Genomic DNA, 25,898 nt, shown 5'->3' with positions numbered 1-25,898 from the left:
AAAACCAACTCATTATCAACGGCGGCTCCTGCTTCCCCGCCTTTCTCGTCGAGGAGATAGACTGCGCTCTCGCCTGTTCCTCCTATCCCTTGATCGTTCTCTTTCACGGTCCCTATCACGATCACGTCGATCCGTATCGCGATCTCTGTCCCTGTCTCTTCGGTCTCGATCCCTATCACGATCTCTGTCCCTATCTCGCTCGCGATAGCTATCTCCACCCCTCAACTTATCACGCTCGCCTCTATCTCTGTCTCTTTCTCTTTCCCGGTCTCGATCTCGATCTCGGTCTTTTGTTGCGTCGCGTTGTCGGCTGCGGCTCCTAGAACGACTTCTCCTCCGCTCTTCACGACCTCCAGGCGTATATCTGTCAATATCGTCCTGAATCCGGCGGCGGCGTAGGTCAGGAGATATTTCACCACTGCTCTTTTTGTCGTCGAGTCCAGGAATTGGGAGGCCTTTGTTCCTGGCGTCCTTCTGAGCCGCCAGATAAGCCTTGGCCTCTTTTTCCCGCTTTCTGACTTCTTCCATCTTCCACTCCTCAAGGCCATCCTGAGCTTTGCTGGAGCTTGGTCGTGCGGCTGTGGCGGTGGCTCGTGATGGAGAACGACTACGACGCTCAGATGGTTTTTCCTTTTCCTTTTCTTTTTCGCGTTCTTTCTCCGGGTGCGCTTTTTCCTGTTCCTTCTCGCGAGGCTTTGCTTGATCGCGGTCGTCACGAGGCCTTTCTCGGCTTCGGCGTCTCGCAGGAGATCTCTCGCGGTCGCGCTCTCGGTCACGAGGTCGGTCTCTGTCTCGTTCACGCTCTCTTTCTCGAGGATCATAATGATCAGCTCCACCAAGACGAGCATCGCGAGATATGCTCTGATCACGTCGAGGACGGGAACGGCTCCTCTCCCGTCTATCAGAGCGCAGTCGTGAGCGGTCCCTTCTGTCTCTGCTTCGATCTCGTCGCTCGGGTCTAGGTCTAGATCGGCTTCTCTCTCTTCGGTCGACCACTCTAGGTCGAGAACGGCTACGATCACGTCTTCGGGATCTGCTTCGCTCGTAGTGGTCATACTTGGGTCGTGATCGGCTTCTAACCGCACGGTCCTCTCTGCCAGTTCGTGACCGAGTCCTCTCCCTTCTAACTCGAGACCGACTTCGGTCACGTCTATCCCGAATACGTGAACCGCTGAGGCCTCTACGTGGGGAGTTTGAGCGTCTATCGCGACGAGCATCTCGTTCCCTTGGGCGATCACGTTCTCTATCTCTCTCGCGGTCTCCATCGCGGTCGACGATCCGAGAAGCACTACGACTCGTTTTCCGATCGTCCGCGTCAGGTCTCTTGGCCTGTGCAGGTGTTCCAGGACCATCACGTTCAGCTCCGAGCCCTGCATCGCTGGTTTTGCGACCCTCTGCAATCGACGAGCGTTCTCGCCTGATCGGGTTGATAGCCGAAACAGGCCCCGTCTTGCGTGGTGGCGGTGCGAGGGAAGAGTCAATCTCTAACTCTTGCTTTTGGGCTGGCTTGGAGCTCTCGCGGAGCAAATCAGCCAGAGCCTCTTGCTCCAGTCGGTCGTGTTCCTCTTTGGAGAGCTTCTCTTTCAGCTCCGCAGAGACCGCCGGTTTCTCCTTGTGGCGATCATCCCTATGTCGGTCGTGTTCACGATGACGATCTCTGTCTCTGTCCCGATCGCGGTCCCTGTCCCTGTCTCTGTCTCTATCCCTTGTATCACGGTCTCGGTCCCTATCCCGCTCGCGCTCTTTGTGTCGCTTTTCTCTTTCAATATCCCGTAGTCTTTCACGTTCCTCGCGCTCTTGTTCGCGCTTTCGGCGACGCTCGTCTCTTTCTTCCTGGCGTTTTATTTCGGCTTTCTCTCGCTCTCGCTCCTCCTTCTTTCGTTCCTCTTTAAGAATCCTTCGTTTCTCCTCTTCGATTGCGGCCTCTTTTTGTCGCAGTTCTTCCCGAACCTTTTCACGTTCCGCACGTCGGGCCTCAGTCTCGGCCTCATATTCTTCGTCAGTTTTGGCACCTCGAAGCTTTTCTGCCTCAGCTGCTTCCTCGCCGACTTCGGCCCGACGTGTTTCGCGAATGCGCTCCTCTATGGCGCCAACATCGATCAGCTGGCTGATGACATCTTCAGCTTTGTGATAAACCCCAGATCTCTCTAGAGCGCCATCAATTAGAGCTGCAGCCTTTCTCCGGTCAAGTGTGAGAAGCTGCTGTGGGTTGCGCTCGATTTCCTGCTCGGCCACCTCGAGAATCGATTTTGTGACCTGAGCCTCGTAGTCCTAATTATAAATCAGTATAGCATTGCGCATGCGTTCCTAGTTCATCATACGCTGGCTTCAAACTTGTCCCAAACTTGTTTTCGAATAGAATCGTAGGCTCCCTCCTTCTTGAAGCTATGGGCAAGCGATTCTATTGCTGCTCTTGTCGCAGAAGGTAAAGGAAGATCTGAGGCCTTGAATTTGCGCGGTTCTGGAGCAGGCGCTTTTTCGCCATTCAACGGTGGTTGTTCGACACCTGATTGCGCCATGATGTTGGTGATATCTGTTTAGGCGCAAAAGATTGAAAAGGAGATGTGATAGCGCGCGTCGTGCGAGCGCGGAGATGGATCTTGAAGATCAGCGCATAGCGCGGTTTGCCAATCAAGTAGTGGTGAGCCTTAAAGCTAAGGGAACAATCTTCGAGAACAAAGATTAAGTTGACATAGTTGAAGACAGAGGAAAACCTTGGGTTCTTTGAGCGACGTGACATACAAAACGCCAGATCACGTGGGGCCGTAGTGTTGAATGCCACGACTGGCGAATTACCCTACACTTGAACGACCTTCGAGATGGCCACGAATTAATGTGAGCATATGTCTTTCTAAGTTCACTCTCTGATGGAGATGGGTCAGAATTGTTATCCCCATATCGTCTGTTTTCTTATGGCGGTTGTGCAGTTCTTTGACTGTCAACGGAGGCCTAACTAACGACTCGCATAATCTTGTGAAACTGGCAGTCTCAAGCCTGATGTAACCCTTGACATAGAATATTAGGTAAACAAAGGCCATGGACGTCAGAGACCAAGGCTAGAAGGGAAATTTTTTTGTTGGATTGACATAAACGACTTTATTTCAACATGTCACGAATATTTGGTACTCATAAAGAACATCGCCCCAAAGAAGAGAAGCCCTTGACAAACAACACCAGTCACAAAAATATCAGCAACAACACTCGATCAGAAATGCAGCCTGCCATAACCAATACATCTAGTACCGAGTGGTACACTTTGCAGTCGTCGTAGCTCTCGAAGGGCTCTGCTTAACAGATGACACTCCTCCTTCAACGATGGTTGGGCCAGGAACTTCATAGTCAACCGAGCTCGAGTAGACATTGACCAGAATTCCCGGATCTTCGATGTCATAAAGCTCAGTACCGAGGTACCCAGAGGGAGAGTCGGAACCATCACCTGTGATTCTGAGGTTGAAGCATTGTGGATAGTTCTGGGCACCGCCTCGCTGAAGAGCATTGTGCAGAGCAATGATCTCGTGTCGAAGAACATAGTTCCCAGGAGCAATGTTCTCTGGAATTCGGACGTTCCATCTGTCTCCATTCTCTTGGAGAACACTGTCTGCATACCTGCCAGGAGTGCCCTGTTCGAGTTGACCCAGACCATCAATCTTGAAGAACTCAAGCTCAGTCTTGTCAACTCGCTCACAAGGGCCCTTGCAATTGGCGAGGTAGTTCAAGACAGGGCCGATGTGGTTCTCAGGCCAGCCTGACCATCGGAGGGTGATGACATCGCCTGCTGTGACTTCGATGTGGCCCTCGGCTGGAGTGGCATTGCGGTGGCAGATGATATCAGGATCGCCGTAGGCTTCAGGAGAAACGAAACCATTGTCTCGCTGCGAGATGGTCCAGCCAGCAACGACAGGAGGGTTCTCCATGTAGGGAAAGTCGGTGCTGCCATAGCCTTGGTAAGACACACCGTTGATGGTGATCTCATCAACATGACCATGGGCAGAAACGGTGACTGCAGGAAGAAAAAGAGCAAGCCAGCAAGCGGCCTTGGAAGGGGCCATCTTGGAGAGAAGGCTCATGGTGAAGATAACGACCGAAGTTGAAAAATGTCAATGAGTGTGGAGTCAAAGAAAAGAGTGTTGGAACTAGATGAAGGAAATGCTCTGCTTCTTTCACTTCTTTTGATATTGGGAGACCACCGAGCTTTTATACCTGAAGCTGGGTCTATCAAGTCTCGTTTGAATCTCTGCGTTTGAAACTATCCTGCATCTCCTCCACACCAACGATAACCTTACCTTGATTAAAGGCACATAGGAGTTTCTCCGATGTAGTTATCCTGTTTCTTGACGAATCAACACCCGAAGGATGTGTCGGTTGTATCATGATTGGTCTCTTCTTCGGCTGTCAACCTCTATCCCCTGATCTGTACAACATTCCCAGACAAGATTTCCGTAGGGCCAAGAAACAGCCACAGTAGGAGATACATGAGACGGGAAACTAGAGTCAGATGTAAACGCCGTAATATGACTGCTTGAATCAGGGGGAAGAGGCTGAACCAAAGCGTCAACTTGATCTGTAGACGAATAGGATACTGTTTCTATCTGCATGCAAACGGAACAGAACGTGACGGGGGCTTGCAGCCGTTGTTTCAACATTGGGTATTCCGACTGTGCGTACTCATTGGAGAGCAGCTGGTCAATGACTTGCAGCAAGCCGTACGCCACTTAAGTTGAGACGGCTGAATTAGAGTCCCGGGTTGCCGAAGGCTGCCTGACAAGCATGAGAGCATCGGATCGGACAGTGAAGAAAGACTGAAATTAAGGACAGGCTCAATAGCTTGCTAACGAAAGAAAATGTTTCAAGTCGAAATCTCACTTGGTTGCTAAATGAACAGAAATTCGTAAGATATACAAGAGTTGTGATCTGTCATTTGGATATAAATATGTGTGAACTACTAGAAAACAACCCCTTTTGTCATTTTACACCATTTTTAGAAAGATGGAGGTGGATATCATGCCGTCTCTTCGTCAAGCTCGTAGGGGAGAGATACATCCCAACCGCAACGCCATGCCAGGAAAATGCACCTCAGTGCATACACCACAAACATTCATCATCGTGCCGTCTCAGAACTCGCCTTCGCCACCATGGCCAACCACGCTCGCAGTCCAGAGACCAACGAGTCCCCACCAGCTGACCTTCCAGCCTCTCCAGAGTCCCTCACGACCCTGGCCCTTGTAGACTGTGGCGGCAATACCCTTAGTTTTAGCCTTGCCCTTCTTTGCCACGGCTGGTTTCGTGCTGGTGACCTCGTGAGTTCCCTCCTCGTTCACGATATGGAACATGGTGCCGAAAGTGCCTTCATAACGTCCTGGGGGGACAATAGTTGTGAATTGCTGATCAGGACCGCTAAGTGCTTGCACATATTCGCGGCTTGACAGGACTGAGACCTGACCACGTCGAAGGACAGTCTCAATAGGAAGCTTGAGCAGGATCGCAGATGATGAGGCGACAAATTTGGCGATAGAGAAGGTCATTGGGGAGATCTGGCTGTCGATCATGAACTGAGTTCGGAGAACTAGGGGTGTTGAGAGAGTGATAAGAGGGTGGATCAAGGAGTTGAGGACGGTTGGCAATACTAGCATCGAGGAGCAGAGGTATGAGGGGAGGTTTCTGAGGGTAGCTAGCGTCCTGCGTTGGCCGTTTGAGCTCGGAGTGACGATAAGTCTAGCCAACGTTAGTTTTGCTTTTACAAACGAGATGCGATAGATCATACCTAGTTCGAACCAAGTCTAATGGTGAGAGAGCAAGTCCTGTAGCCACAGCAGCAGCCGCAGCAACAAACAGTGATGCCCAAGGATACGGCGAGGCGATATCGATCATGCGATCAATGTCCTCTCTAACACCCATGTCTGGGACATTGAAAATTGCACTGAGAAAACTTCTACCCCAGTTTTCCAGCAGCGACTGCAACACCGTATAGAGAAATGTCGCATTTGATCCCTTCCATACGCCCCAAGCACCTTCTTTTCCCCATAGCTGCCCAATCACTTCAAGAATAGAATCTGGTCGGCGAAGCGTGAGATAATGTTCCGGAACATTCGGTTTCTTCACAGGAGAGGGAGCTCGTCGACCTTGTGAGCTTCTAGGAGTAGAGGGACTGGGAGTCGACGGTACGTGGGATGTGAAATAGGCAGGTTCCTCGCCTTCAGAATCTGAGTCTCCAAACTATGCGTCATGATTTAGCGGTGTACCTCACACCAAGCTCGAAATTCACTTACACCACCGTACATAGAGCTTCCATGAAAAGAGGGTTGTCTCTTAGGCGTCTCTGGCTCAACAGGAGTTTCGTATGCAGCATTTTCATCCTGGTTCCGGACCTGAAGCAATGTCTTTGCTACCTCGAAAGGTTGTGCCATGAGCACCGAGGTGTACTTCCATAGCAGCTCGTCGATAAGGTCCTTGACACTCTGGACCATAGACGGGGAGGTATCGCCTAGATAATCATTGTATTCGAGGTCGGATAGAATATCGCGTGCTTTGGAGGCATATCTTTCACCAGCTGCAGTCACATGTCGTCCATCGGGGAATGGGTTTGGGCTAGGGCTCGGCTTATTGACTGTCTCGGCGGCGTCTCCAATTGTGGGAGGGATATAGTAAGGCCTCAAAGGATTGACGCCTTCTCTGTGAGTCGACATGGTTGGCCGAGACGACACGACGACATAAATCCCTATAAGAAATAATTATAGAGAAAATGCGACAGTTGAGAGCTCTATCGTTACCCGATTCTTACCAGAGAAAATGAAATCATGCCTGCCAATGGCCCCACCCCGGCCACCCGGAGTTAGATGTCGGATTCCGGCCAATGGATTTCCCGGCCGAAAGCGCTGTTTTGCTGATCCGCTATCCGAAGCTACTCGCTTTTTTTCGGGCTTGCTTAATATCATCTTGGACGTGAGAGGACGAGACGGGGGCATAAGCGTCCATTGACCGAAATTGGCGCATCTAGAGCCTTTCAACACTTTCACTCTTCAACTGAAGCACTGTACAGCTTGTCATTGAATATATAACGCTCGAGCCCCTCAATTCCTCCATTAATTTTCGACAAGAACCCCGCCGATATCTCGAATTCGCCGAAACTATGTCTGCGTCACGATCCTTTGCGACCTGCTTGGCCAAGCTCCCGGCTACAGCATCACGAACAACACAGTCAATGCGACTTAGCCAGAATGTGCTGTCTCAGAGATCTAAGAGTCGATCTCCTATAATCTCTCGATCTATTCGATTCTCGCCTGTTTCCCATAGAGCATTTACTACAACGACACAAAGGCGCCATGGACATATTGACCCCCCGAAGCCCGGTGAGGAGTATGTTTAACTTAAAATCCTAAACCAAAAGTACACTGGCTGACATTATTTAGACTTTATGTCACATTCATCGAGAAGGACGGCACAGAGAACAAGTTTGCCGTTTCTGAGGGGGACAACCTCCTCGATATCGCCCAAGCAAACGATCTAGAGATGGAGGGTGCATGCGGAGGATCTTGCGCCTGCTCGACATGCCATGTTATCGTTGCCGACGACGCATATTTCGACAAGATGCCCGAGCCCGAGGATGACGAGAACGATATGCTGGATCTGGCCTTTGGACTCACTGAGACGAGTCGATTGGGCTGCCAAGTTAAGATGACCAAGGAACTGGACGGCCTAGTGGTGAAGCTGCCATCCATGACGAGGAACCTACAAGCGAGCGATTTCAGTTAAGAAGCTTAATGAAGCATATGTTTGATATGAGATGAGGAAAAATCTGTACTTGTAAAACTACTGTATTGGGAAAGACCGGGCGATGGCGGGGATTCAGGTGCATCATATGGGGTATCTTTGTTGTGACATTTAGTTGCAAGGCCGGAAGAGCACGGCCTGATGATTCTACTACTCCTCTTAAAAAGAAAGAAAGAACTGAACACATAGAAATGATATTACGCCTCCTCAAGCGCTCCCTTTTTTAACCCGCCGCCTCCTGAGGCGATCAATTCCAAGAATCCCTTCTTACTCATCTCATTGACCTTTTCCTCTCGCTTCTTCATACCGATGACACCCTCCTTTTTCACACCCTTCTCAGCTTCAACAGCCTTGACCTGCGCGGCACGAACAGCGTTGAATAGCTTGACAACACCACGCTGCGCAACCTTTCGTAGCCTCCTCTCTGTCTCCATAATCTCGGATGTGGATGTCTCGAGCTCTCCAGTGGCGTCGTTTGTGGTTGCGATAAGAACATCCTTTACACGGCCCTTCTCGAATGCTCGCTTCTTCTGCTCGCGCATCTGCTTTTTCGCCTTAGATTCTAGGGCGCTGTCGACGGCGGCCTTTGAGGCTTCGTGTGCTGCGGCACTTCGGGCAAGGACAGGATCTGATCGCTTGGATGTTGATAGCTTGGTGGAGAGAATCTTGGAGAGCGATGTTGCGAAAGCATTGGGGTCGTTTCGCTTTGACTTTTTGCGTTTGTTTGTGGACTCGCCATCCTCCTCCTCATCGTCGTCCTCTGAGCCTTCGTCATCATCGTCGTCTTCCTCTTCCTCGTCGGATTCAGCTTCTGGTTTGCTGTCTCGGGCATTCTTGGCGTTTGCTTTTGTCTTCTTCAGGGGCTTCTTTGGTGCAGCGCCCTCGTCTTCTGAGCTTGAAACTTCATTGTCGGAGTCGCCAACATCGTCCACCTTGACATTGTGAATATCGTCGTCGGAATCGAGCAGATTTACAGCGTCAAACTCTTGCGCCTCCTCTGGTTCAGAGTCGCTGTTGTAGTCGCGGAGTTGCTTTCTCTTTTGCTTCTTTGAAGGCCGTTGTAGACGACCATCGTGCTGTCTCTTTTTCTTATTTCCAGGTCCGGCCATTGTGGATTGTTTGTGTTGAGTTAATGGAAGCTGGGATGGACAACGCTTCCAGTGCAAATCGTCGCGGATCTGAATTGGACGTCAAACTTTTGAGAATTTTGCCGGGGAAATTTTCTGGCCAGTGGAGGGGTGGGCCTGGGCGGTGAGCTAAGCTTCTGTGGATGGGCTGTGGGGCCGATGCTGGTGGGGCTGTATCTGAGAGGTCCCGGTACAGGTACATGTGTTATTCTATGGTATTGTTTGTACCCTGGTTCGGCGTTGAAAAATGATTCTTAGGTGATACGAGTGGTATTAAATAGTGCTATAGACTTTCAAAAACTGAATATCGGTCCCCCCTCTTGCGTAGAGATCTATATCTAGAAGAACTTGCTGAGCTTGTCCCACAGTGATGGGGGCACGATCTTCTCAACAGGAACTGCTTCAGGCGCATCCGGAGCCTCCACTGTTGTCTTCCAGGTTTCCTTTCCGTCGATGTAAAGGGTGTAGTGCAGTGAGCTCCCGCCGTTTTCAAGTTTCTCAATAGAAAAGGATCCGAACTTGGACTTGCCTCCAGGGATATAGCTTGATTTTTGTTAGTGACTATGTCGTGTTAAATGGAGCATAGACTTACTTCATCATAACATCCTCGTTATCTGTCTGCTTGTATGTTGGGAAAGGAGAAGCGAATTGGTTCAAAGGACTTGTCGAAAACTCGTGAGCAGCAGCGGACTGTGGCCATCGCGAGTCAACAGGGGGTGGAAACCTGGTTGCGGCGAATTCATGACGATCACCAGAGAGGATAAGGACACTGGCGCCTCGAGCACCAGAATCCCACATAGCTTCAAGGACTTGCTTTCTCTCAGCAAGGAAACCACCCCAGGTATCCTTGACATTTATAGGCCAGTTCTTGGTGAAAGGAACAGAAGAAGCAATGAACTTCCATCGAACTCCTTGGGGAACAGGACGCTCCAACCATGCCAGAAGGTCAGCCAATTGCTCCTTGCCTAGCATGGTCTTGTACGTGGCATTGAAAGGGGCGTTGTTGCTAGAACGGTAGCTGCGAGTGTCCATCATGAAAAAGCTGGCTGGTCCCTGGGTGAACTCGTACCATGTGGCATTGCGTCTCAGGTTGAGAGGACCTGCAGCTTCAGAAATCGGTGGGTTAACGTTAGCTTGGTAGATGTGCCAAGGGTCAACAGCCGCGCTGTAGATGCCAGTTGTGTTAGAAGACCAATCGTTAGAGATCTCATGGTCATCGAGCACGTGAATCCAACTCAGATTCTGTGCAACAGGGGCCCAGTCAGGTGAAGCATAGACTTGGCGGTATTGCATGCGATACTCTTCAGCCGTTTTTCCAAATCGTTCAGGGACGTCAACATAGATGAAGTCGCCAAGGAAGAGCATGAACTGAGGATCCAACTTAGGAAGTAGACCTGCAAGATTCCTCAGGCCAGGGATAGCCAAAGCATGTTCCATGGGGTTGTAGGGAAATCGAGGAAGAATGCAAGATGTGGAGAGGAAAGTGAAAAGGCCATCCTTGGTATTGGGCATCTTTCCAGCCTTGGGAGCAGAGCGGAACTCGCCGGTGTGGTTGTTGGAAGTCCTCCACTCATAGATGTTCTGCTTTGCGGAGTCAAGAGGCACTGTAAGAGTTGTGGTGAAGTCAGTGCTGTTGTCAGTCGAAGTGACGTAGCCTGCAGTGAGCCAAATCTTGGAGTCATAAGTCGGCTCATCATCCTTGATGTGGTATTCGAATGTGATGGGCATTTGCAACTGATCAGGTTCACGAATGATGAACCTGGCCTCTGATGGTGACACATATCCAAGTCGAACCAAAGAAAGATCATCAGAAGGATAATACCACCTTGCACGATATAGAGCATCAGCTGTCAAGCCGATAAGAATGGCGTTGATAAGGAATGTCAAGAACGACGCAATTGGGCGCCTAGCGCTGGGAGCTCCGGACAAGAGGATGTTCGCGATGCTGGGAACCTTCTCCCCAACAGTAACTTTCTCTTCAATGTCGACAACCTCGGCAACGACCTCAGTCTCAGGCGCGACTGCGACACCATCCTCTGTTAATAAGGGGGTTTCAGAGGTGATTGTGGACTCTTTCAGAGTGACGTCGACTTCATCTTCGAGAACTCCAATCTCTGGCTTTGCGAAGTAGCTCGCAATGTAAGAAGGAACATAGATTGCAAAAAGCGCAAACGCGATTGAAGGGAAATGTGCCTGAAGGATTCGGTTAGTTGGTGAGATTAAAGCTCCTTGAGCTTGAGCTTACTGGGAACTATAGTCTATGGTCAGTAATTTCTTACACTAGCAAATAGGAACCACGTACAAGTCTGAAGAATATGAGAGCGCTTATCCTCAGAGCGACTGAGGATAGCTTTGCGGCCTTCGTTTGAACAGCCATGATAAGGACTCCCTTTAAGGGGACACCAAAACAATAAGGAGGTGATTGGCGAAAGCTGGGATGAGACGGGGCGTGTACGACAAAATAGGCCTAAACTTTGCGATAGAATTAAGGAGAGTCAAGAAGAACAAAAGCTGAAAGTTTATATAGCGACAACTCAACGCGTCATGAGGATCAAGTTATTTATCAAGAAAACAGCCCCGTTTTACCTGAAGCTTTGTTTGATGAAGGACTGACAGGGGAGTGAGGTCATGATCTTAGATGACCTTGTAATACTACCTTGACGCGTATTGGCTCATGAGTTAGGATGTGGCTTGAATGTGGCTGAACATCTCCGCTACCAGGAGTTGCTAAAAAAGGAGCTCAGGAGGGGTCTTCCAGGGGGTCGGTGCCAGCAAAATTCCGCGCCGCTCTGGAAGCTCAATCGTGGCCCGTTCAGTTAGTTACAGCACATGTCCACTTTAGCGACAGCTTGTCCTGAACAGCACGCGACAACATCTCATACAACGCCGCAACAATGAGACTATCAACACTTGTCGCTGGGCTTTTCGCCGGCCTGGTCACCAATGTCGCCGCTACTGCTTTGACATATAAGCTCGATGCCAACGAGAAGGCCTGCTTCCATACCACCACGAAAAAGGAGGGAGAGAAGATCGCATTCTACTTTGCTGTGAGCCTCTTCCAATGCAACATCACCCACCGAATATCGAGTTTAACATGAACTACAGGTCCAATCTGGTGGTTCTTTTGACGTCGACTATGTCGTCGAGGGTCCCAATGGCAAGATCATCATGGACGGTCAAAAGGAGCGACAAGGCGACTTTGTCTTCTCCGCCAATGTTGTCGGCGACTACTCTTTCTGCTTCGACAATGAGATGAGTACCTTTGCTGAGAAGTTTGTCGATTTCGAGATTGCCGTCGAGAACGAGTCACGCGCCCAACTGCCTTCCAAGCAGGGTACCACCCCCGAACAAACATCGATCCTAGAGGACTCCATCTTCAAGGTCTCTGGCCAGCTGTCGACCATCTCCCGAAACCAGAAGTACTTCCGAACACGTGAAAACCGCAATTTTGCCACTGTCAACAGCACTGAGGGCCGAATCATCAACTTCAGCATGATCCAGATCGGCCTGATTATTTGCATGGGTGCCCTGCAGGTGTTTGTTGTTCGATTCTTTTTCCAGGTAAGTTCTACTTGTATGTATGACCGTCCGTGGAATACTGGCTGACTGTATAATTAGGGTGCGCGCAAGGGTTACGTATAAAGAAATCGCTGTATCATATACTACGACGGAACTGGGTGTTACGGGACGCAGAATCAAAAGGAGATGGATATTGGAAGTGTTATGTATAATCAACGGAAGCAGAGCGCTTGGCCTGGCTTGAGAGTATGGCATTTGGGTTGACTTTACAGATTTGCGATACTGATGATAGTTGTCATGATGCGCTTTTGCTTGGCTTGACAGTTAATGAATGACATGAAGCTGTCATACTTTGCATTTTATGAAAAACTGATGTTTTCCTCGTAAATAGAAGTTCTCTTCTAACTTCCGCCATTGTCAACATCCTAATCTCCTGACGGATGAAAGAATACCTGGCCAGTAGTTGCCCAACCAATGAGCTATGACGTTTTGGGGGATGGCTACAATACCTCCATGTCTATCAGTGGGTAAAAGTGTTCAAAAAGAGAGCATTGCATCCTGTTTATAAAGAACGACGAATAGCTAAGATAGTGATATGTGTGCAAATCACAGTTGAGATACTAAGCGCTCGAATTGCACGGACTGAGGAAGTCTTCTGGAGTTGTCTGATTGCAAAGCTTCAACAATCAATTACGTTACTGTACACTGAGCTGCCTTGAACTTCAATCTCAAAGATTCGATATATCTGATCTTCAAGTATGAGTTCTTGTTTTCATAATCTCTGCAGCTTTAATTGTTTCTCTATTGTCAATCTTTCATCGGGTTTAAACATTGCTTTTCAAGGTTGATTCATGCACCATCGAATCTTGGCGTAGCACTAAGGTACGCTGTGCGCTAAACCTTTTTTGGGGCCATCGCCTCTTGAAATTCTAAACCTTGGAGCCTCGCGACTGACGAACGATCCAAACCACTTCATCCTTACAACCACAAAATGACATCGATCGCCGGGTCGCTTCAGGCTGCGCTGCCCAAGCCAAAATACACGGGTGAAGATGAGGAACCTCCGGCACGAGCGCAACAACGCGGTGTTCGAATTGTTGGCCCCGGACAACTCGACGAAACCCAGCTCGTCCTCAAGCGATCTGGTCCTCCAGCATATGGCCAGCGCTCAGGATGGCGCCCTCGATCGCAGGAGGACTTTGGCGATGGAGGTGCTTTCCCCGAAATCCCGATCGCTCAGTATCCGTTAGAGATGGGAAAGAAAGGAGGAAGTTCCAGCAACGCGTTGGCGATTCAAGTTGATTCCGAAGGCAAGGTCAAATACGATGCCATCGCGCGACAAGGACACAGCGAAAACCGTATCGTTCACACTTCATTCAAGGAATTGATCCCTCTTCGACAACGCGCTGACGCGGGCGAGATCGATCTTTCGCGACCCGATAAGGAGTCTGTAGAGGCAACAACTGAGAGGACGAAGAATGCATTAGCTGCGTTGGTCACGGGAGCGGTCGCAGCCCAGAAACCCAAAAATGTTAATATTGGACAGCGAAAAGACGCTACGTTTGTTCGGTATACACCTGCAAACCAGATGGGCGACAACTCCAAGAAGCAGGACCGCATCATGAAAATCGTCGAACGCCAAAGAGACCCCATGGAACCACCCAAGTTCAAGCATAAAAAGATCCCTCGAGGACCACCTTCGCCGCCCCCACCAGTTATGCACTCACCACCACGAAAGCTCACAGCCGAAGACCAAGAAATGTGGAGGATTCCTCCCCCAATTTCGAACTGGAAGAACCCCAAGGGTTTCACAGTGCCGTTGGATAAGCGTTTGGCTGCAGATGGACGAGGTTTACAGGATGTAGTCATTAGCGATAAGCATGCTCAACTTGCCGAAGCTGTAAAGATGGCCGAGCGTCATGCTCGTGATGAGGTTCAGAAACGTGCCATGATGCAACAGCGCCTGGCAGAGAAGGAAAAGTCACAAAAAGAGGACACCCTTCGAGAATTGGCCCAGAAGGCTCGAGCAGAACGGGCTGCCGCTGGTCGTGGGCGTCGAGATTCTCGTGACTCTGGGGACTCGAGAGACTCGAGGTCACGATCGCGAAGTTACAGTTACTCCGAGTCAGATCGCTCTGATAGTGAGGATGAAGAAGTCAGAGAGCGTGTTAAAGCACGACAAGAGAAACAAAGAGAGGAAGAGCGAAAGCTACGACAAAACCGCATGGGTGCTGAGCGACGAGCTCAAGTTATGGCCCGTGAACAAGGCAGAGATATTTCTGAGAAGATCGCTTTGGGCCTGGCCAAACCTACACAATCGAAGGAGACGATGTACGACTCGCGACTATTCAACCAGACAAGTGGATTCGATAGTGGTATCAACGAGGATAACCCTTACGACAAGCCTCTCTTCGCTGCACAGGACGCCATCAGCAGCATCTATCGACCACGAGCAAACGTGGATGATGATGACGATGGTGAAGCTGGTGACCGGGAAATGGCCAAGATCCAAAAGAGCAGTCGTTTCGGTGAAGCCCTTGGTAAGGGAACTTTCAAGGGTGCCGCAGACGCCGAGGTCAGTTCACGTTCTTACAGAACATCGTCTAAAACTTTGCTAACAAACTCAACACAGGCACGAGAAGGACCAGTCCAGTTTGAGAAAGATGCTGGAGATCCTTTCAACGTTGACAAGTTTCTATCTGAAGTGGACCAGAACTCATCATCTAAGCGAGGTTATGGCTTGCAGGATGAAGACAGCAGGCAATCCAAACGACCACGAGTCGACCCTGACGACGATGAAGATTAAACAGCAAATTGTACAAAGAAGTAGTGATTATACAGTTAGACTCCGTCAGGCGTCAATCAGCAGTTTTTGGATCACAAGAGGCATATTTACAATACCAAGACACTATCAAAGCACAGCCCTCAGTGCTTGGCGAATTAATCTTATTCAACTGCCTCATGATATCAACCGTTCAATGCTAAGACCATCGTTGGGGGAGCCCCCAGCTCCAATACATGGAATCCCCGGGATCTCATCTCCCTCCGCATTTCGGAAATGTGACCAATTTGGGCTTGTTTGCGGGGTAAACGTCACCAATTGTCAACCTTTGGAGAATCACCATGGTGTTGACCAGGTTTACCAGGTCATTTGCCCTCGTGAAGGTAGCTTTCCCCTGATACTCGCTGATCTTTGACCCGAAAACCGAGAGCAAGGGGCTGTGATTTCTCCCGAACAATTTGCTAAAGTTCGGTCTTAGCCTGAAAAGATGTGATCGACAACGTCCCCATGGGGAAATACATGACCAAGCTACCCTCGCCTTCTCATGGAAGCTTCATCCCCCACAAGGACTGTTGGGGGTTGTTTGTGGGGTTATGGGAAAATTCTGTAGTTATAAAGAGAGTTGAGGTCGCATTGATCGTCCTGGAGTTGTTGATCGATATCTTCTGCCATTTACACCCATTCTATCCTTCACCATGAAGTTCCGCAAGCTTTCGGCAGCTTTACTCGTTTCTTTGCTCCAGGGACCTCAATTGGTAGCTGCGGCTCTCAATGCGACCGAGACCGATACACAGCTGGTGATTTCAAACGACCGACTATATGCGGCTGTTCAGAAGAAGGGCGGCGCCATCGTAAAGCTCACCCTTGACGGAACGAACCTTCTCGGTAGCCCATCTGGTTCTACAGGCATTGGACCTTACCTTGATTGCTACTGCACGCCCAAGGGATTTTGGACGCCTGGCTCTGTGACTCCCAAGTACAAATTGTTCAAGGGTAAAGATGCCAAGGGTAAGGACTATGGCGGTATCGTCATGTCCGACACGTACACTGAGACAGGTCAGGTTCTGGAGCAATACTGGTTCTTGAGAGATGGAGAAACTGGCCTCCATACCTTCAGTCGAGTCGCGTACCATAATGAGGAGCAGCCCTTCCTTCGTAACCTCCAGGAGCTTCGAACCCTCTTCCGACCGAACAACGACATTTGGACTCATCTCTTGACCAATAGGAAGCAGTATGCGCCTCTCCCGGGCAAGGAGGCAAAAGAGAAGCAGGTCGTGGTGCAAGATGCTACATGGTACCTTGGAAACACACCCAATGATCCCTATGTTAAGCAGGAAGCGGATTACTTTACCAAGTATACGTTCCAAGACAGTTGGCGCGACATTGATGCTTACGGACTGTGAGTTTGAAGTGTCTCGGTCTTGTAGGATATTTGACTTACATATGACAGGTTCGCTGATGGTTCCAAGACCGAAGATGGAGATGCTTATGGTGCTTGGCTTGTCATGAACACCAAAGACACCTACTTTGGTGGACCTCTGCATTCCGATCTGGTTGTGGATGGTATTTTGTACAACTATATCAGCTCTAACCACCATGGAGACCAAACAGTTAGTCCAACTTCTTCTCTATCAAGACTGGAACTAACCTGTGTAGCCTAATATTACCAATGGATTCGACCGAACATTTGGACCTGTAAGTCTATCTGAAGCATCTGGGATATAAATTTCTCTAACATCTCATAGCAATACTTCCACTTCAACCGCTTCCCTGGAGAGACCGACATCCTGAAAGCCCAGGCCGATGCAGCTCAATACGCTGATCCCGAATGGAATGCCGACTTCTACGATTCGATTGCAAAGCACGTCCCTAACTACATACCAACGAAATCCCGAGGATCCTTCGAGGTGAAGGTCGATCTTCCTAAGGGGGCAAAGAATGCCATTGCTGTTCTCGCACAGAGCGGCGTGGACTTCCAAGACAATGTCTTCGACACCAAGGCCTACCAGTACTGGGCTAACCTCGATGAGAGCGGCCGAGCTACTATTCCTCGAGTCAAGTCCGGAACATATCGTCTTACCGTCTATGCCGATAACATCTTTGGACAATACACCCAGGACAAGGTCAAAATCAAGGCTGGCAAGACTGAGAAGAAGAATGTTCGCTGGAGGGAAGAGTCCGCAGGTAAGGAACTCTGGCGAATTGGTACTCCCGACAAGACCTCTGGCGAATACCGCCATGGTTTCGAGCCCGATACATCCAAGCCACTGCAGCCGGAACAGTATCGTATCTACTGGGCCAACTGGGACTTTGTCAAGGACTTCCCTGACGGTGTCAACTTCAAGGTTGGCGAGAGCGATGTCGGCAAGGATCTCAACTACGTCCACTGGAGTGTTTTTGGCGGAAAGGGTAACTCAGTACGCCCAGAGCAGTATGTTGGTGACGGCAATGTCAACAACTGGACTATTGCCTTCGATCTTAAGGAGTCACAGGTCAAGCGCAAGAAGCACGCGACTTTCACAGTTCAACTTGCGGGTGCAAAGACTGCTGCTGGAAACACGGATATCTACAATGCTTCTGAGCCTCACTCGAACCTGAAGTATACCGTGAACATCAATGGCAAGGATCTTGAGCCTTGGGTTATTCCGTAAGTTGAACCTGAAGTATTCGAATATGAGTCATGCTAACCCTTTGAAGTTACGATCACAGCAGTTCCTGTGCTGTTCGCTCCTCAGTGAGCTGCTACAATATCGCTCACAAGTTCGAGTTCCATGCCAAGTTGTTGAAGAAGGGCGAGAATGAGATCATCTTGAGCTTGCCTTATAACGCTACGAACTATGAGTCTGCTGTGCTGCCAACATCGGTGTATGTCCAGTATGATGCACTCAGGTTGGAGGTTGAGTAGAATATGGGCTGTATAAGGTACCTAATTAGCAATGATTACCAAAAATGGAATATATGATTTCTTGGGACAAGAAAATAATCAGGAAACGCGATGCTAGATTTTCCGACATCATACGACAAGGCAGATGTTTGAAAAATATTCGGTTGTCAGTTTCTGCAGGATCGGAGGGTTTGGCGTTGTAATAGCGCGTGGGGAGGGTTTGAAGGATCGCCATGATCAGAGAAGCAACAGTAACATCCCAGAGTCGCATAAAGTCAATGTTTTTCGGAGGCTTTTACTAAGACTAATTTATATAAAATCGACCTTTGAAAGCTTAGCAAAATCATCTTCTGAGTATCGAGACTCACAGCTCAGTTGATTTCAGTCTTGAATCTTTTAATCAATCCAATTTGCGTCAAAATGGCCTCCGGGGCATTTTTCAACCCCAGGGTCCTCCTCTTAACAACTCCCCTCGTCTCATCAAGCATCACACTCTGGTTCGCCCGTGACCAAAGTTTCTTCCTCACCCTCTTTACCAAGTCTCCCATTGAGCGCAAGAAGGCCAATGAGATTCTCCCAGGCTACATCAATAATTTCTACGGTTCAGGTCCATGGGCGGTCCTTACTTTCATTGGCCTAACATTCAGCACTTCGATTGCTAGTATTTGGTCTGACCGCGCTTTGCTCCAATCTCGCGGTTCACTATCATGGTACGGCTGGTCTGCTGCGCTGGCGCTGGGACATCTTGCGTATGTGCCTGCTGTAGCGTGGAAGCTCAGGGCACTGTGGGAGGATAATTGTGCTGTTGAGGGGACGGATAATGTTGGAATGCTGGAGAGATGGTTGGCTGTTAATAACTTGAGGATGTTGACGACTGATCTTGGAGCATGGTTTTGTGCTGTTGTGGCTATTTCAAAGACTTTGACTGTCTAAGTCAAGGGGAGGCAAGAAAACTTAGGACCTCTTTTCTAAGTGAGATAAATACTTTGGTAAATTTAATATAGACTGAGTAGACCTTTAGATAACTTGTTTTTGGCACCCAAGTTGAGGGCCAGAAGTTTTCTTGCTCCCTGAGGCTTTGGTATGAAAATTATTGTTATAGTGGTTGAGGGAGGATCTACTCACGGAGTAGGATTTGGAATCAGGGATCTTCATATGTTACATCGACGATGAGCGAGGCGTGATACTCGGTAGCATTTTAAACGCTCCCTTGATATTTCTTAGTAGCTACTAGTATCTGTAGTTATGTTACAATGGTAGCCGAGTCCCTTGCACGCGACAACATCATTTTTCTATCCCCTCAGACAAGTTGTAAGCGGCTCTCGGCTTCACGGCATGTCTCATACGTCTCATGCCCGTGTAAGTTATCCTCAATTTCTATTAGCGTCGGATGGCGGTTGACGTCCCGCACTGACTTTCAATTGACCAAGTCACCAAAATAAGACAATGTCCACTGAGCTCTTGAACTTAAATAATTCGAGTTCGTTCTTTTCAGTGGAGATTATAAATAAAGAGATCAGTAAAATGACGCGTTGTCAGGCCGTATTTCCGGTCATCGATTCATGGTAGTGTTGAGTTTACACGCTTTTGTCAGTTACTGGTCTGCAGATTACGCGTCTCGTTATCTCTTAGCAGCCATTTCCGATTTAAGCTATCCCTTGAGACAGGTGAATGATGCAATCAAAGGGTGCTATTTTTGTGATAATTTCGAAAACGTTGTTGAGACTCCGACTTATCAGTGGTTTTGGTTTGTGGTCTCTCGTGTTGCCCCTGAACCCTCTCATGGCTAACACGGCTGCACGGCTACGCGGATATCATCATCACCATCGAAGTTCAGCCCACACCAAAAAGATGCATGCGCTAGGGAGTAGGCAGATCGGAAAGACGGCATGTGGGGGACGCCCCATGGGCGGACGAATGCCGTTAAGTACCTTTTTATACTGATTTGTTGCTCATGATACCTACGCCAAATGCTCAATAAACTTTCCCATCTCTCAGGTAGTCTTATAGAAAGGGACTGTGAATCACTCACGGGCTGCCTTACCTTAGATGTGCGCCCGACTATCTGCAGTACAGTACCTTATTGAAGGAAGGAGCAGAGTTGCTTTGCTCCCTCAAATGTTTCAACGCGAATTCCTCGCTTCCTCCTTCCTGTGATTACAAAAAGAAACTTGATTCATATTCTTCTGAGAGGGTGCGCTTGAGGCTGAGACAATCCATCTCCATCAACATCCATCTCAACTGCATTCCATTCTATCTATCACCAACTCACTTCTCTTCTCTTCTTGTTATTCATCACTTGGTGCAAGCAACTCTAACTCTTCACTCTCCCATTTCCCCAGTTCTTCCACTTTCAACTACATCAACATGTCTCGATATTCATCTGGCGTCAAGCCTGGAGAGATACCTCCAATTTATGATGAGATAATGCTGGCTCGTAAAGGTCAGGAAGTCCGTCACGCGAGCTCAACAATGCCCTGGTGGAATCCACGATACTGGCGAAAGAGAGTTTGGGCTGCTATTATCATAGTCATCATTATTATAGTGATAATAATTGTTGCTGTCGCTGTGGGAAGAGCTAGGAAGAATATATATCCTGATTACACATCACTATCCTACAGCTTGAAAGATACATGTAAGTGCTTATCATCCTTAGCTTGGGTTAAAAGACCCGCTAACCATTGCCCAGATGGAGGCGAATCCTTCTTTGATCAGTTCAACTATTTCACAGGATACGACCCCAGTAAGAGCTATCTCCCACTTCAAGGATTGCAGTACTGACACCTCTTCTCAGCCGAGGGCTTCGTCCATTACGTTCCAAAAGAGCAAGCAGAGTCTCTTGTAAGCACCAAAACCCTACCGGCCACAAAACAACGCATTACTTAGTCCCATGTTCAGCTAACACTCTCCAGAATCTCACATATGCTTCGCCCAGCACTGCCGTTATCAGAGTCGACACTTCTGTCGGCCCCAACGACAAGCCTGATGCATCTACCGGTCGCTTCTCTGTTCGAATCGAGTCCAAGAAGACATACGAGAACGGTCTTTTCATCTTTGACGTCAAGCATACTCCCTATGGCTGTGGCACATGGCCAGCCCTTTGGCTCACTGACCCTTCAAACTGGCCGAATCATGGAGAAATTGATGTGATGGAGTCGACAAACAAAGCCGAAGACGGGAATCAGATGACCCTGCACACTACCGGTGACTGCTCTATGGATGTACGCCGCAAAGACACAGGCAAGACACTGCAGAAGAACTGCAACCACGTAAAGGACGATAATGCAGGCTGTGGAGTTCTGTCAGAGCCTGCGGGATACGGCACCGTCTTCAATAAGAATGGAGGAGGTGTAATGGCAGTCGAATGGAGGCATGAAGGCATCCGCATGTGGCAGTTCGGCCGAGACTCTATACCATCAGATATTAAAGGAAACAGCCCGAAGCCCGACACTTGGGGCACTGCCGTGGCCGACTTCCCCAACACACACTGCAACATTGGCACGCATTTCAAGAACCAGAGTATCATTGCCAATATCGACCTGTGTGGTAGTCTCGTCTATCACGTCTGGGACAAATCTGGATGTAAGTTGGCCTATATACTTGTAAGGGAACAGCATTGACGATTCTCAGGTTCGGGCAACTGCACTGATCTTGTCGCCAACCATCCTGAAGCATTCGAGAATGCCTACTGGGAGTTTGGCACTTTCCAAGTATACCAAGCAAGCTGAGTCTCAATAAGTCCAAAGCAGACCGTGTGTTGTTTGCTCTTTTGAAAGCGCGGCGTTAAGAACAAAGGGGGTCTTCAGGTTGCATTTATGAGATAGGCAGTCATTGCAAACATAAATTCTTTGCTAAAATTACAGTGTTGACTCGTGGATGCTGCATGAGCAGCTCCTCTATGAAGTGCGGGTCTTAACATACCTGTTAGTACAAGTGCCATATCATCATCTCCATATCTATCCAAGTACCGCCCTCGTACATTCAGTGGCGAAGATTCCAAAAGAGGAGAGAGTCCGTCTCCCAACGCCGCCCTATGCTCTCAGAAATATGATTACCGTAAACTCCCACGTCTGTAGAAAAGCCAAGCATATTTGTACATCTCTTATAACCCGCTCATTTGAACCCTAATTTTGTTTATATCGGCTGGCAGCATTTAGTCGTCCTTGGGTGGTGATCGCATGTACGCATCAATAGCAGCACTGAAGGCTGCGAAGGCCAAACAACCACCTGCAGCGGCTTGAGGACCAGCGTTCTTGGCCAGGATACCACCCGTCAAACATCCTGCGGCGACACTGTTTGTGAGATCGTTCTTCGCTCGCAAACCCTCGATACCGCACTCTACGCCAGAGTACAAGGCCCCCACTTTGCCGAAGTTCTTGGCCATAGACCATGATCGTGTTCCCATATCCTTGAATCCGATTTTGAGTTGTTGCTTGAGAGGGAGCGATGTGATCGTGCTTTGCGGGCTGCCGGGAGCGGCTGTGTGGTACGGTGTATCGTAGGACATCTGGCAGAGATATATTAGCTTGTGATAGTTGCTGGAGGTTCGAGACAGAACGTACAGAAGCCATGAACATTCCGAATAAACCACCCATACCGAATCCCATAACTCCTGACATGACTGACTTTCCAAAACAAGACTCCATCGCAGATTGAACCTATATTTCTCAAAGTTAGCTATGCGCCCCGCGAAATTCCGACCAAGTTGCGCGTCCACGTACGGCTTTGACATTGGGATCTTGAGGTCCGCCGATCGCAGGCGGTGCGGCGGCGGCGCCTGAAGGTGTCATTCCTGGGAAGTTCATGGTCGCAATGTGATGGGATGAAGGACAGGGTCGTTATAGTGGGAGGGCGGGTTTAGCTGCGGCCGGATGGACTTGAGATTCTCTGGGGAAATCTTTCGGGAGGATTATTTCTGCCAAGGGTCACCGCCTTTCGGGGGCGTTGTCGGAGATCCGGCCCCACCCTGCCGACTTCGGCGGGCCCGCCCGGCTTGACAATCAATCAGTTTGGTTAATTGTTCAAAAGCCAGAGGACGTAGAAGAACGAGCAAACGAGCAAACGAAGTCGGGGTCACTAAATTCTGTGACGATGAATCACAGCGTTTGCATAATTGTTGTAGTTTCAAATATCAACCAGGCTGTCATAACAAGCTCTTGTCCTCAAGTTGTTGCTCTAATAATACATTTCCTCTTGTCAAGCCTCAGCAATCATCCTCCTAGCCACAAATCTTCAAAGCTCAAAAAAATGGTATCTTCATGCATCCCCTTAACTACAATTTCTTTCCCACTTTCAATCTCTCAGTCGTCCTCGTCCAAATGTCTAGGTCTCTTGCCATAATGTGAGCCAAACCGTCGTCCGTAATCATCCATGATTCATTTTCTCTGGTTGGGTGGCTGCTGGTTGCTTTGACGGGGGACAGGGTGATCAGGAAGTCTTCGTCGCTTAGGGGCCTGATTCTGGTCCTGGCCACCACTGTAGCCGCGCTTGCCAGTCTGAGATGATGTCTCATGAAAGGGGGTAGAGTTTGTAGGCTGCTTAAAATTGATGAAAGGAAATGCTTGACGGATAGAAGGTAGGCTCCCTCCCTGGGGTCCCTGAGGGGCTCGCTGAGAAGGTCCAGTAGATGGCCGAGACCATGAGCTTTCCTCCTGCGTCCTGGAATGTCGAGCCTGGATATTGCTATTTCGCGAAACCATGGACATTGACTCTCCGGGGTTCTCATTCTCTCGAGTTTCAGGTACGAGGCGCCAAAGTCCACCTTCAACTTGCTCCATGGGCCGGCTCAAGAAGTTGCCTCCAGGTCTGGCGGCACGCACCGTTCTGGGCAGCGGGCGAAAATCGAGTGCATATTTCGCTCTCGGATCATGGCGGGGTGCCTGGTTCTCTCCCAAAGATTGCTGCTGAGCCCAATCCAACGGAGCGAACGAACGAGCATATGGCACGCTGGATGTACCTGAGCCACTAGGTCCAGGTCCAGACTCATCGATAGAGGGTAGTACATTTCGATACTCCGCGACTCGAGTTTTGGCTGCATTCTTGCCCCGTCGTCTCTTGGGCTTCGACTGCTCGCTCAAAAGTGCGGTAAGTTCAGGGTTCTGAGAGGGACGCGGAACTGGAGGAGGGCTAGCCGGCGGAGGGGATCTATGGTTCTTGTACCATTCTGTTATCTGTTAGAGTCGCGGGCTGGAAGGGGATATTTTGCAAGACTAACCGATCAAGCGTAGGTGCCTTTCAACAAATGGACCGGCATTCGGGGAAGAACCACCCTTGACAATGTTCTGGTAGTGATGCTCGTCTATCGAGAGTCAGCAGGGCTCTAGAAGGTATTGGAAGCGCATAGGTAACTCACATAACATGTTCTTAGTATAGTTGCGTTGGGCGATATCACCAGCATTGTCGTTCATAAATTGGGCGCATTGGTCCCAGCTCATGCCTCGATCAGCAGGGTTAGCAGCAGCTACTGAGCGAGGAACAACGACTTCCCAGAGCATTCGTTCTTCGTCTACAGACCAAGTCTTTCCACCCATGGTCGAGGCCCAATATTAGGGTGGACCAAAGAACAGAGGAGAGTGAAGAAGCAAGTATATAAAAAGGTGACGATAACGAAGTACAAGAGGCACAGAGTTTATAAGGCAAGCGACGATGCCTATATCGAATCGTAGTGCGGAAAGAGGATAAGAGTAAAGAATGAAGATCACGAACGCAGCTTTATAGACTCTCAGGACAATAGATGAGTGATTCAGTCCCGTTTGCATTGTCTGTTTAAGCCATGATAATGCTTATGAAAGGTCAGGTGCCGGTACTGAATGAAGGACAATAGAGCAGATCCCATTGTGATTCAATGTAAACGGAGAAGTTCAGACGAGCCGTTTGACTCTGACTTTTCCCTTCGACAGTTTCCGACATAGCTACTCCTCAAAGATGCTGCGGGGTTCAGGAGCACGAATACCCCTAGCAAAGAGGAAAGAAGCTAAAGGACGTTCCAATCTCGAGAACTAGTGTTGTCAGTAGTTGCCTTATGAAGAGTTACCGTCTGTTGTTGAGGGGGTGACAGCGACTCACGATGCTCTTCTTTTCGAAAGGTATTACTCCGTCTCTGACCCAAAAACCCCACCCGCCTGTCATATTTGCAAGCATCATGTCGGTCGTCAGTCTATCACCAACGAACGCAACGTGTGCAGGGTCTGTCACTCCTGTCTCTGGGTGCTTTTTGAAATATTCCATGATCTCTTGGCCACATCCTGGCTTCTTGACCGAGTGCGAGAGCACAGTGATTCCTGTATTCTCTCCGACCTCTGCAGCTAGCTTCAAATTCTTATCCCATGATGTTGCGCCAGCAGTATTTGACACCACGAGTAACTTGCGACCAGGATAAGCCAACCTTAACTTTTCGAAGTGAGTCTATCCTCCAATTTAGCAGACAATCTTGAGTGTCGGGTGGAGTGCAAATCATAGGCACCTTGTAAGATTCATACACCTCAATACTATCGGGATAAGCAAAGCAATCATCTTTGTCGAGAACAACAGCCTTGATCTCTACTTTTCGACCATCTTTTTGCAAGCCTTTTTCTAGAGGAATCGGCAAGTCATTGAAAGTTGAGACTGTGTGATGAGGTAAGCACAGACTCGGCTTGAATATAAGCCTTGTAATATTTAATGAGGCTGATAGATTCAGATTCAACATCGTTCCGTTGTCTATGGAATTCCTCTAAGTCAAAGGAGCATGTGAATAATGTCGTTGGAAGTGAAGTGAAGCTCGCGCCACGTGCAGGGGTGCCACAAGCGCCACGGCCAATTTAGCAGGCGCGTTACTAGT

The 25,898-nt window shown here is 49.1% G+C and overlaps 13 protein-coding genes across 13 annotated transcripts; 6 read left to right on the top strand and 7 right to left on the bottom strand.

The window, feature by feature from the left end:
* Positions 1-743: 743 nt before the first annotated feature.
* BKA55DRAFT_459816 (complex proteins associated with Set1p component shg1-domain-containing protein) lies at positions 744-2,519 on the bottom strand (the record flags this gene model as incomplete). The annotated part of the gene is made up of 3 exons (XM_046186094.1): positions 744-1,180; positions 1,239-2,271; positions 2,322-2,519. Coding segments are annotated over 3 exons (1,668 nt in total), but the record flags the coding sequence as incomplete, so codon positions are not given.
* A 2,592-nt stretch (positions 2,520-5,111) lies between these two features.
* Positions 5,112-6,683, bottom strand: BKA55DRAFT_594165 (mitochondrial carrier domain-containing protein; the record flags this gene model as incomplete). Its single annotated transcript, XM_046195635.1, has 3 exons — positions 5,112-5,712; positions 5,762-6,213; positions 6,267-6,683. 3 exons carry the CDS (start codon positions 6,681-6,683, stop codon positions 5,112-5,114), a joined length of 1,470 nt encoding a protein of 489 aa, XP_046049312.1.
* Positions 6,684-7,126: 443 nt separating this feature from the next.
* Positions 7,127-7,749, top strand: BKA55DRAFT_539563 (2Fe-2S ferredoxin-type domain-containing protein; the record flags this gene model as incomplete). The annotated part of the gene is made up of 2 exons (XM_046190149.1): positions 7,127-7,353; positions 7,407-7,749. 2 exons carry the CDS (start codon positions 7,127-7,129, stop codon positions 7,747-7,749), a joined length of 570 nt encoding a protein of 189 aa, XP_046049311.1.
* A 215-nt stretch (positions 7,750-7,964) lies between these two features.
* On the bottom strand, positions 7,965-8,876 carry BKA55DRAFT_690229 (Rrp15p-domain-containing protein; the record flags this gene model as incomplete). The annotated part of the gene is made up of 1 exon (XM_046199469.1): positions 7,965-8,876. One exon carries the CDS (start codon positions 8,874-8,876, stop codon positions 7,965-7,967), a length of 912 nt encoding a protein of 303 aa, XP_046049310.1.
* A 356-nt stretch (positions 8,877-9,232) lies between these two features.
* Positions 9,233-11,271, bottom strand: BKA55DRAFT_690228 (PhoD-like phosphatase-domain-containing protein; the record flags this gene model as incomplete). The annotated part of the gene is made up of 4 exons (XM_046199468.1): positions 9,233-9,437; positions 9,487-11,087; positions 11,140-11,145; positions 11,197-11,271. The coding sequence occupies 4 exons, from the start codon at positions 11,269-11,271 to the stop codon at positions 9,233-9,235; spliced, it is 1,887 nt and encodes a 628-aa protein (XP_046049309.1).
* Positions 11,272-11,669: 398 nt separating this feature from the next.
* On the top strand, positions 11,670-12,825 carry BKA55DRAFT_568505 (emp24/gp25L/p24 family/GOLD-domain-containing protein). Its single transcript, XM_046192833.1, has 3 exons — positions 11,670-11,941; positions 12,000-12,455; positions 12,513-12,825. Exons 1-3 carry the CDS (start codon positions 11,789-11,791, stop codon positions 12,534-12,536), a joined length of 633 nt encoding a protein of 210 aa, XP_046049308.1. The 5' UTR covers positions 11,670-11,788; the 3' UTR covers positions 12,537-12,825.
* Positions 12,826-13,404: 579 nt separating this feature from the next.
* Positions 13,405-15,219, top strand: BKA55DRAFT_594162 (SKIP/SNW domain-containing protein; the record flags this gene model as incomplete). Its single annotated transcript, XM_046195634.1, has 2 exons — positions 13,405-14,988; positions 15,046-15,219. 2 exons carry the CDS (start codon positions 13,405-13,407, stop codon positions 15,217-15,219), a joined length of 1,758 nt encoding a protein of 585 aa, XP_046049307.1.
* Positions 15,220-15,890: 671 nt separating this feature from the next.
* On the top strand, positions 15,891-18,100 carry BKA55DRAFT_512301 (galactose mutarotase-like domain-containing protein; the record flags this gene model as incomplete). Its single annotated transcript, XM_046187791.1, has 5 exons — positions 15,891-16,594; positions 16,646-16,805; positions 16,852-16,890; positions 16,941-17,842; positions 17,893-18,100. The coding sequence occupies 5 exons, from the start codon at positions 15,891-15,893 to the stop codon at positions 18,098-18,100; spliced, it is 2,013 nt and encodes a 670-aa protein (XP_046049306.1).
* Positions 18,101-18,499: 399 nt separating this feature from the next.
* On the top strand, positions 18,500-19,012 carry BKA55DRAFT_690224 (uncharacterized protein; the record flags this gene model as incomplete). Its single annotated transcript, XM_046199467.1, has 1 exon — positions 18,500-19,012. One exon carries the CDS (start codon positions 18,500-18,502, stop codon positions 19,010-19,012), a length of 513 nt encoding a protein of 170 aa, XP_046049305.1.
* Positions 19,013-20,071: 1,059 nt separating this feature from the next.
* Positions 20,072-21,924, top strand: BKA55DRAFT_568500 (concanavalin A-like lectin/glucanase domain-containing protein). The gene is made up of 5 exons (XM_046192832.1): positions 20,072-20,714; positions 20,769-20,822; positions 20,874-20,920; positions 20,992-21,661; positions 21,710-21,924. Exons 1-5 carry the CDS (start codon positions 20,447-20,449, stop codon positions 21,805-21,807), a joined length of 1,137 nt encoding a protein of 378 aa, XP_046049304.1. The 5' UTR covers positions 20,072-20,446; the 3' UTR covers positions 21,808-21,924.
* Positions 21,925-22,976, bottom strand: BKA55DRAFT_568497 (Tim17/Tim22/Tim23/Pmp24 family-domain-containing protein). The gene is made up of 3 exons (XM_046192831.1): positions 22,801-22,976; positions 22,642-22,737; positions 21,925-22,586 (listed from the first exon to the last, which is right to left on the bottom strand). The coding sequence occupies exons 1-3, from the start codon at positions 22,882-22,884 to the stop codon at positions 22,233-22,235; spliced, it is 534 nt and encodes a 177-aa protein (XP_046049303.1). The 5' UTR covers positions 22,885-22,976; the 3' UTR covers positions 21,925-22,232.
* A 478-nt stretch (positions 22,977-23,454) lies between these two features.
* BKA55DRAFT_539554 (uncharacterized protein) lies at positions 23,455-24,609 on the bottom strand (the record flags this gene model as incomplete). Its single annotated transcript, XM_046190148.1, has 3 exons — positions 23,455-24,242; positions 24,294-24,377; positions 24,432-24,609. 3 exons carry the CDS (start codon positions 24,607-24,609, stop codon positions 23,455-23,457), a joined length of 1,050 nt encoding a protein of 349 aa, XP_046049302.1.
* A 190-nt stretch (positions 24,610-24,799) lies between these two features.
* Positions 24,800-25,837, bottom strand: BKA55DRAFT_368472 (mitochondrial PGP phosphatase). The gene is made up of 3 exons (XM_046185889.1): positions 25,542-25,837; positions 25,145-25,483; positions 24,800-25,077 (listed from the first exon to the last, which is right to left on the bottom strand). The coding sequence occupies exons 1-3, from the start codon at positions 25,764-25,766 to the stop codon at positions 24,991-24,993; spliced, it is 651 nt and encodes a 216-aa protein (XP_046049301.1). The 5' UTR covers positions 25,767-25,837; the 3' UTR covers positions 24,800-24,990.
* Positions 25,838-25,898: the final 61 nt, after the last annotated feature.

The sequence above is a fragment of the Fusarium redolens genome, assembly GCF_020744475.1.
Source record: "Fusarium redolens strain MPI-CAGE-AT-0023 chromosome Unknown BKA55scaffold_8, whole genome shotgun sequence".
In the NCBI taxonomy this organism is placed as follows: Eukaryota; Fungi; Ascomycota; class Sordariomycetes; order Hypocreales; family Nectriaceae; genus Fusarium; species Fusarium redolens.
Note: the sequence above shows the minus strand (reverse complement) of the source record. Positions and strands in the feature narration are given on the sequence as shown.

What these genes read in the sequence shown, in the direction of transcription:
- BKA55DRAFT_568505 (XM_046192833.1), top strand. Translation starts at nt 11,789, where the DNA reads ATGAGACTATCAACACTTGTCGCTGGGCTTTTCGCCGGCCTGGTCACC. An exon ending in AGATCGCATTCTACTTTGCT is followed by an intron (nt 11,942 to 11,999) that starts GTGAGCCTCTTC and finishes CATGAACTACAG; the next exon opens with GTCCAATCTGGTGGTTCTTT. An exon ending in TTGTTCGATTCTTTTTCCAG is followed by an intron (nt 12,456 to 12,512) that starts GTAAGTTCTACT and finishes CTGTATAATTAG; the next exon opens with GGTGCGCGCAAGGGTTACGT.
- BKA55DRAFT_568500 (XM_046192832.1), top strand. Translation starts at nt 20,447, where the DNA reads ATGTCTCGATATTCATCTGGCGTCAAGCCTGGAGAGATACCTCCAATT. An exon ending in AAGAGCAAGCAGAGTCTCTT is followed by an intron (nt 20,921 to 20,991) that starts GTAAGCACCAAA and finishes AACACTCTCCAG; the next exon opens with AATCTCACATATGCTTCGCC. An exon ending in CGTCTGGGACAAATCTGGAT is followed by an intron (nt 21,662 to 21,709) that starts GTAAGTTGGCCT and finishes GACGATTCTCAG; the next exon opens with GTTCGGGCAACTGCACTGAT.
- BKA55DRAFT_568497 (XM_046192831.1), bottom strand. Translation starts at nt 22,884, where the DNA reads ATGAACTTCCCAGGAATGACACCTTCAGGCGCCGCCGCCGCACCGCCT. An exon ending in AAGATCCCAATGTCAAAGCC is followed by an intron (nt 22,738 to 22,800) that starts GTACGTGGACGC and finishes TGAGAAATATAG; the next exon opens with GTTCAATCTGCGATGGAGTC. An exon ending in TCGGAATGTTCATGGCTTCT is followed by an intron (nt 22,587 to 22,641) that starts GTACGTTCTGTC and finishes TATCTCTGCCAG; the next exon opens with ATGTCCTACGATACACCGTA.
- BKA55DRAFT_368472 (XM_046185889.1), bottom strand. Translation starts at nt 25,766, where the DNA reads ATGTTGAATCTGAATCTATCAGCCTCATTAAATATTACAAGGCTTATA. An exon ending in AGGTGTATGAATCTTACAAG is followed by an intron (nt 25,484 to 25,541) that starts GTGCCTATGATT and finishes ATTGGAGGATAG; the next exon opens with ACTCACTTCGAAAAGTTAAG. An exon ending in CTTTCGAAAAGAAGAGCATC is followed by an intron (nt 25,078 to 25,144) that starts GTGAGTCGCTGT and finishes TGACAACACTAG; the next exon opens with TTCTCGAGATTGGAACGTCC.